Source organism: Bombyx mandarina, chromosome 15, assembly GCF_030267445.1.
Source record: "Bombyx mandarina strain Sakado chromosome 15, ASM3026744v2".
In the NCBI taxonomy this organism is placed as follows: Eukaryota; Metazoa; Arthropoda; class Insecta; order Lepidoptera; family Bombycidae; genus Bombyx; species Bombyx mandarina.
Window position 1 is genome coordinate 12587046 of NC_143221.1, and position 9424 is coordinate 12596469.

Consider the following 9424-nt stretch of genomic DNA (forward strand, 5'->3'; position numbering starts at 1 on the left):
TTGGTGACATAACCTACGCTGTTGAAATCAAATATTTTGTGTTTTGCTATTTCATAAAGAAGTTCTAATAGTTAACATAGCTAGCATGTGTTTAGTTTATAAAACCGTAAGTATTACAGTGGCTATCCATATTCTATTTACTGCTTAAGCAAAACCTTTCGCCGTGGGCCAAAAGGGTAGGAAGTTTCAAGAGAGCATCCATAACTAATTTTAATTTTAAAAATAAACACTGTTACATTGATATTTGTTTTATTTATTTTGAACTAAGGCGTAAAAAAATGTAGATGAAATATAAAACGGCAAAAGTTAAAATTGACTTGAAAGATAATTAACAAATAAATGAATAGTGCGCAATATGGGTAAAAACTTATAAAATATAAATAGTTTTTTTTATTGAAGAAACCTTAGTGCCCTATGTACTACAGATGGTATCTGCTAGAATAGTAAATTGATTATTGATATCACATTTCTCATTTTAAAACTAGATTAATCTGTTTCTAAATAATACTGAATAGAAATGTCTACAATTATTGTTTAAGTTATCCAGTTAGCTAGTTTTTGACTTATAATTCCCTTACATTACTTATTACTTTTCTTCAATGCGCATAGATAGATGAACAAGATCATAGCTCATATTTAATAAAGTGGTTACTGGCTGGACTTAATAGAAAATGTGAATGCCATTACCTATTTTGAAAAATAAAGATGGATATGTTCCATATTCGAAACTGGAACAGTGGCACCTAACTATGTACGATTACAATACACCCTAACACCAGAAATTGCCACTTATAAATAGTAGTGTGTAGGTGTAATACTCAGAATGCATTAGTTACATTTTAAAACACTTGAAACGTAATGGTATGCTAGTCCTAGTTGGGACTAAGATATTTTTGGGCTCAATTAAATCACTTTTAATCTATACCATAATAAAAAAATCTTGAATTAATTAAAGAATCATCTAATCACTATTTTTGTGAAATATAGTTGTTGAAATCATATGCCAATTTCAATTCAATTTCAATCAATAAAATCATATAATATAATCAAATAATACTTACACTTTAAACATCAACCACAATGCAGGATTTTATGTTAAATTAAATCATATAATATAATCAAATAATACTTACACTTTAAACATCAACCACAATGCAGGATTTTATGTTAAATAGATAATAATAGTGGTTTAGTGTAAGTTATATGGTTAATTTATTATGACCCTAAATGTCATCATGTACATGACATGAATGTAAATGAAGTTTTACTTGAAGAATTACTGGTGGTAGGACCTGTTGTGAGTCCGCGCGGTTAGGTACCACCGCCCTGCCTATTTCTGCCGTGAAGCAGTAATGCGTTTTGGTTTGAAGGGTGGGGCAGCCGTTGTAACTATACTGAGACCTTACAACTTATATCTCAAGGTGGGTGGCGCATTTACGTTGTAGATGTCTATGGCCTCCAGTAACCACTTAACACCAGGTGGGCTGTGAGCTCGTCCACCCATTTAAGCAAAAAAAAAAAAAGTGATGAATTACCTTAGCTAGGTAAAGTATCTATAACATGTACGCAAGATATAAATTGATTTTTTTTTTTAATATTTGTTTCAGAAAATGGAGATCATGAAATAATGTCATGTGATGACAAAAAAAAGGGATATGTCTGAAAGGCAGCTACTGGAACATAGCTGCCTAAATGAAGGTAGCATAGCAGTAAGCATGCCATCACCAAGAATCCCAGAGCATTGGAAGGAGTTTGTGTGTGGTGGCGGTTCGGCCTTCTGCAACATATTAATTAGTTATCCGCTGAATAAACTAATTTTTCGACAGGTAAAATTATCATTGATAGAAATGGCTATTAGATTTTAATTAATAAAAAACCTCTGTTTAAAAAAACCATATTTAAGTACACATTAACATACTATGTGGGTTCAGTCATCTATATACTTATTGAACAGTGAGATTATGCTTTAAGCAATCAAATGCCAATTTTGTTAAAGAAATATATACCTAATATGTCTTTACAAGTGATTTGCAGTTTTATTTTACTGCTTAGGTTGCTTTTTTTTTTTTTTTAATTGCGGAATCAAAAAATATCATTGTGTTTTAAAAACTTATGAATTTTGTTTTATTATTCATGAAAAGTGGAACTGTGAGCCTTCAAGTAGGCACCATCATTATAGCCAATTAAAGCAAAGTTTCCGTTTTGAAGTGTCAGAGCACATAAGTGAAATTATATAAAGAATGACAGTTTGAATGAGAGTAATTCAAGAAACAATAGGTGTTGGATGTTTTCAGAAGTGTATCTCTAATAGCTTGTATTTTTGTAATGTTAATATCGACGCTTGAAAGGCAAACGTGACTAAGCGACAATAACTGCTTTGTACATAAATGATAGGCAATAACCATATTCGATGCGCAAAAAAAATTTATTTCTAGATCTATTAAAATCATTTCAATCCTACAGCTACTAGCTAGATTCTACTACAGCTAGATTCGTTAAAATAAATTTTGTTTTCAGGTATTTCAACTTTAAATTAGTCTACTGTAAAGTTCACGCATTGTCGCTTAGTCATGTTTGCCTTTTAAGCGTCAATATGTAAATACAAATTAAATCACAAAGTAAATATCATTTCAGCTAAAACATTTTACTGAACATTTAAAATTTAAATCCAGAAATGAGAAAATAATCTCAATGGATTTTTTAAATTACAATTTGCCTTTATCTTGATTACCATCTTAATTACCCATTATATTAGATAAGATTTGAACAGCTTAATTTGGAATTTATTATTATGAATGTTTATTATCTGTAACGAGGTCTTTATCTGTTTACAAATATTGCATTTAGTACCTACAATGCTTAGTACATGAAATTCAAATCCTACAGAGGCTTCTGTAATTAGTGTAATCTTGACAATTAAATTAAATTAGTGTGGTGTTTTATAGATGCACTGTTTTCTGAAAGTTGTGGAATTTAAAAGACTCTTTCAACTAAAATTGTATTTTTTTTATTATTTTTTTATTGTTAGATGGATGGACGAGCTCACAGCCCACCTGATATTAAGTGGTTACTGGAGCCCATAGACATCTATAACGTAAATGCGCCACCCACCTCGAGATATAAGTTCTAAGGTCTCACTATAGTTACAACTGCTACCACACCCTTCGAATCGAAACGCATTACTGCTTCACGGCGGAAATAGGCGGGGTGGTGGTACCTACCCGTGCGGACTCCCAAGAGGCTGTGCATAGTACCACTCTGCTACAGATTCTTAATTTATACTAGTATCCACTGCAGAAGACAAATTGGAAACAGTAAACGAAACTGCTTGATCCTGTTGTTATGAACGTTGTTTTTCTATTGCTTTAGCGGGCAGACGATCTATCTAGTATTAGGTGGTCACTGGAGATCAAAGATGTTAAAAAAATGCCACCACCTACCTTGAGACACTTTTTACTGGTGGTAGGACCTTTTGTGGTAGGTACCACCGACTTACCTATTTCTACCGTGAAGCAGTAATGCGTTTCGTTCTGAAGGGTAGGGCAGCCGTTGTAACTATACTGAGATCTTAGAACTTATATCTCAAGGTGGGTGGCGCATTTACGTTGTAGATGTCTATGGGCTCCAGTAACCACTTAACACAAAAAAAAAGGACCTGAGGTCGAAGTTTCAGTTTTTTAATGACTGCTTACCATTAGAACCTCAAAGTATGATTACTTTGGGACTGAAATAGGAAGGATGGTGGTTTCCGGCTGCAGCAGTGGACTCACAACTTTGCGATCATAGTATATAATACACGGAAAACATTGTTGTCCATTCTCGGGGTAATCCCTTAGTCGCTTTTACACCATACGAACAGATGAATTTCAAATTTTAGCTCCAAGGTATTTAATACTAATTTTAGTATTCCATTGTAATGTCTAACATATAGCATGTATATTCTCAGCATCATTAAGTGGTTTTCATTTGTGTTTGGCGAACTATGCATATTAAAAAAACACGAAAAATCTAGATAAATATTTCCTTTCAGATGATGCACGGCGTTGAGACTACGTTTGCACTGAACCAGCTGCAAAAAGAGGGTCTTGGATACTTGTATCGTGGTATGCTCCCACCTCTGATGCAGAGATCCCTCTCGATGTCTTTGATGTTCGGAATATACGATGAATGCTTACATCCACTACTCGATTACAAAGTTAACCCCTACGTTGCTAAAAGTGTAGCAGGAATAGTTGCAGGATGCTTCGAAGCTACCCTAATGCCGTTCGAGAGAATACAAACATTGTTAATACATCCAAAGTATCATAAAGAATTTACGAATACGGCACACGCAACGAAGCACATAGCTAAACATTACGGCATCAAAGAGTTCTATCGAGGGCTAGTTCCTATATTACTACGTAATGGTCCTTCGAACGCTATGTTCTTCATAATTCGTGACGAAGTAAAGGAGCGTCTTCCTCAACAAGACAAGATATTATATAAGAGTCTACAAGATTTCCTTGCCGGGGCATCGATAGGTGCTTTATTGAGCACATTATTCTATCCTCTGAATGTTATAAAAATAGCAATGCAATGCGAGCTCGGAGGTCCACATAGAACGCTTTCGTATGAATTCGGATATATTTTACGGAAACGAGGCGCGAAGTTTGCTAATTTCTACCATGGTGCGTTACTCAATATTTCCCGGGCTTTTCTAAGCTGGGGCATCATAAATGCTTCTTATGAAATATTTAGGAAAATGCTATACACCTAGTCATATTGTATTACTCGTGTAATCAAGGAAATTTTATTTTCGTTCAAAGACTATGTTAAAAATCTGTTATTTAATATTAAAAGATTCGGTTTATGTATGTATATGTACCATACTACTATGTTTATTTGAAAATGTCAAGAGTCGAATATGTGCTACAAATTGTTTACAAATTTAAATAAGTTCAACAGAATTGGCCTAAAATTTATTAATTATTAAGCATTGATAGATAATTAAAATTTATACATATTATAAATTTATTGGAATTTACATCAAAACTGTGAAGAGTAGAGGTAAGGAGCAAGATCTCAGCATATTAAAGTGTGTCCGCTGAAGCCGAGCCAATGTAGGTGGCGCTATAGTAGCAAGTGGAAAGATTTTAAAAACAGCTCCTGAAACACTTCGGCTGTGTTCCGATATGCACTAAGATGCTAATGTAATGCTAATGTAAGCTGTGACGTCAATTTAGTATACTGCGAAGCCGCTCCTTTCAAAAGCTAGCTATACTGATCGCCGTTTGAAACGGAACGCAGTGTGCTTAGTGCGAGTTTTTTAACGTTCTCGATAGCGTAAAAGTTAGCTCATATTTGTATGGAATGGGATCGTTTGCCTACGTTTGCCGCTAGGGGCGCTATCCAACTGCATACAAAATTGGCTTAACTTTTACGCTATCGAGAAAGTTAAGAAACTTGCACTAAGCATACAGTACGTTAGACTATTAACAATGTTTTTGGCGTTGTTTTCCCTTCAACAAAAAATATTGTTTAAATTGAGTTATATTTAAAAATTAAATATTCAAGTTATTGTCAATTGAATTAATCGGATAATAAAAGTAAGTTTATTTATTGGTAAAAGAAAATATTGTTTTTCCAGCAATTTAATGTATAATAACTTAACAACCGAGTTATTGAAATGAGGTTAAGCACGGTAAAAGCGATCACGTGATCAAATCACCGAGAGCCTCTTGCCTTCAAAATACCTGCAGTGTTCACGGATCCCTAAGATGCTGCGAGTCTGTACAGTCAGTCCTTAACGGAACTAACTTCTCCCCAGTGAGAGCACTGAACAGTGCTCGCAGTGTACATCGGAACATAGCCTTCACTGCAACCCAGCACACTTCAGTTTGTTTAAAACTGCTATATTCATACCATTTCAACTTCTCACACTAGCGCTATTTCGGTGAGTCTTCGAACTATGACTTGCTATTTGTGGATACCTTTTCAACTTGTCTACCTATACAAGATGGTGCTCCTTAGTTCTATGCTCTATGATCAAAACTTACTCCAACTATCCTCTATCTATCTATATATATATAAAAATGAATTGCTGTTCGTTAGTCTCGCTAAAACTCGAGAACGGCTGGACCGATTTGGCTAATTTTGGTCTTAAAGTATTTGTGGAAGTTCAGAGAAGGTTTAAAAGGTATATAAATATGAAAATGCTCGGAATTAAATAAAAATAACAATTTTGTTTGTTTCTGTCCTTTGATGTGTCCCCCATCGGACGGATTCTTTTTGTCTTTTATTTATCGATTGAGGCACCACGAAGTCTGTCGGGTCAGCTAGTATTATATAAAATGTTAATTCATTTACAATGTGTAGTGAAATCGTACGTTCTGCTCTATTGTTCCCGTATGTTATATAACACAAATTATCATTGTCATCCAAAGTATACATGTGACACCCAAATTTAACGTAGGGCTGTATAGTTTACTTCAGTCAACCCTAATGGTACTATCAACAACAAAAAATCGTTTTTCAATATTTCGCTTAAAAGTCATTTAAAATTCCTTCCTTTAAATTTTATTATTAATTTTATTTGCATACATTTTCATATTCCCAGTAAATAGTATACCGTAAACGCGACTAATAATGATAAATTTATTACAATCCAACTAAAACTTCAACATATACATTCAAGCCGATGTAATCTAGTTTGAAGGTCAAGCTAGAAAATAAATTACAACAGGGCTGACAGATCGTGTTTTTAATACAACGAGTGTGAGGTTTAGTAATTCCAAGGTAAGAACAACACGTGCTTGCCATTAGAATCCTATAAAAATAAATAGTCTTACCCATTCCTTTAATGACAGGTTATTCCGGCAAAGTTAGTCCCTTCGTACCGTACCTACAATACACAACCTGAGTTCATTCCATTTTATCGGATTACGAAAAAAAAGTTTTGTATTCATTTTTCGTGTTTTATATAATTTCATTGTAGCTTCGCGAGTGAGAATTGCACTTGAATTGGTTAAAAAAATAGTCTTTAAACTTCGTTTCTCGCTCTTTGGTGCTTTTTCATATCTAAATCTTATAATAATAATAATATTGATGAGTTTCGATCAATGGCTTAGATTAATAGTTCTCGTGGTCACTGACAACTTATGGACAAAGCCAGTCACCGTTGTCGCCCTAGACACGTCCTTACGGATGTATCAGATCCAATAATTCTTGCATTAGACGCCTTCAGCTCTAACACTAGGAGCAGGCTTAGGGACTCTGATAACCGTACTCGTCGAACTCGACGAAGAGCTAGATGTGCAACCTAATCCATACATCAGCCCGCTGAGTTTCATGCCGATTTTCCTCAGAGGGTCGCGATTCCGTAGTAGATGCATTCGCGAAGCAGCTGTCCCTTGAGATGTTAAGTTAACACTTATGGGGCGCTCGGGCAGCTGTTGGCAAATCTCAACCCTTCAGGCCTAGCCTTTGTAGCCCACCTCTCCTGGTGAAACTGTAAAGGCCTTCGGGTCTCCAGTAATCCTTCCTTCATAATAATAAAAAAAAAAATATTGACTATTTTGTTGTTATCTGTATTTCTTTAGCGAATTAATTTATTTAATTTTTCTGTTTTTTTTTTAAATATTATTTATTGAAATTACGTTTTTATTTTGCACAGACAAAGGACTGACAGCCTCTTGGTTGCTTACACTGTTGATTCATTTTGTGTCTAAAAATAACTTTAATAATGTCGCGTGTAATTATCAGTCGCGAAAATGAAGAACAACGTATTTGACACTTTTTATAAATTGTATTATATAATAAGTTCACTCGTATAAAGCACCGTGTTGTAGAACCGCTTTAAAAGAAACGCTTTGCTTGAATGTTACAAGAGCATTTATTTAAATGTTATTGTCTTATTATATATGATGTAAATAAATATAAGAAATAAAATGTCTACTCCTTACTTCAGTGTTTTATGAATAAAAAAAAGAGTGGAGACCCGGTAGGAGCGAAGTTCCTTATGTTATAACAGTTTTGTGTTTGTATTAAGGTTTAAAAAAAGGCAGTATTTAACAATTAAACGAATCATAAAATGTGAATAAATGCGAATAAATTTGATAATGGAAATAAATTGCTGGAATATTAGTAAAAAAGCTAATCTATCTCATTATTATTTATTAAAAATATATAAAATAAATTTGAATCAATCGAAAAAAAAAAGGTTTCCTGAGTGATCGCGAATGTCCTTAAAATCACTGCAAAAAGATGTATTTTTGGTGTAGTTTTTAATTGTTAGACTTTTTCGGTCTAACCCCGTTTGATACGCAACTCCGTTCCAAAAAATGCTTTCACTACCTTCTTTTTCATTAACAATCATGACTCAGTAATGGTAAGATTGGTTTATTACTTATTTGTCTAAGAAATATCGCATTAAACCAGCCAGAAATATGCACAAACAAAATAAGAACAAATATAGCTAGACACTGAGCATTTTAACAGCATATTCCGATCGCAAAACAACATTTATAGGTGATGGCGCGTAATGTAAGCCCGCACGGGTAGGTACCGCCGTCCTGCCTATTTATACAACGAAGCAGGCATATCAGGCAGGCATTGATCCGGTGGACCAAATGGTAAACAGTCGAAGTCGCCCTAAACACGTCATTACGGATCCTCCCGAACCATTAACGGTGCTTTTAGGTACCTCAAGCACTGGTCACCGTCCTCGCCGAACCCGCTTGCGACGAAGGGCTCGATGAGTAAATTAACCCATAGAAACAGCCCATTGAGTTTCTGGCCGGATTTTCTCAGAGGGTTTTCCGATCCCGTGGTAGATTCTGCGAACCACTGCTCTTGCTAGGGCCAGTGTTAGCAACACTTCCGGCTTGAGCCCCATGAGCTCGCCTACTAGCTCGGTGAATCTAGAATAATCCCTCGAGGTTACTAGAATAGGTAGGAAAAAAATGATCCAGTTTGAACGGTGGAATACTTGTTATATAATTCAATTGAGACTACGACCCATGTCTCAAGGTGAGTAGTTACGTTGTGATGTCTGTGAGCTCCCAGCGGGCCGTGAATACGGAATAAAATTAAACAAAATAAAATGAGATTTTGATGTTTTGTTTCTCTTTTAAGAAACATTTGTTTCTCTTTATAAGCTTATCTACGAACTCGAAGATTTTAATGGTCCAAAATAATTGATTTTTTGATTGATTTACATATGTACCTACCTACCAATTTTTTTTTTGTAGGCATCTATATTTTTTATTCTTTTCGAAGTGCCCATTTGAACATTTTTACAATGATGTGTGTTGCCTGTTGAAAACTACTGACCATGTAGTTCGGTTTACGAAAAAAAAATGAAGTTTTCATAATGTTTAAGATTCTAGTGCTACTTTTTGTTTGTAATGTCGGTAAGGCATTGTTAATTCATAATCTGATATGCAAT

The 9424-nt window shown here is 34.6% G+C and overlaps 1 protein-coding gene across 1 annotated transcript; it reads left to right on the forward strand.

Moving 5' to 3' along the window:
- The first annotated feature begins 1615 nt into the window (after nucleotides 1–1615).
- LOC149501513 (mitochondrial nicotinamide adenine dinucleotide transporter SLC25A51-like) lies at nucleotides 1616–7939 on the forward strand. Its single transcript, XM_089733346.1, is given in 3 exon segments — nucleotides 1616–1651; nucleotides 1653–1826; nucleotides 4031–7939. Coding segments are annotated over 3 exon segments (924 nt in total). The 5' UTR covers nucleotides 1616–1627; the 3' UTR covers nucleotides 4757–7939.
- Nucleotides 7940–9424: the final 1485 nt, after the last annotated feature.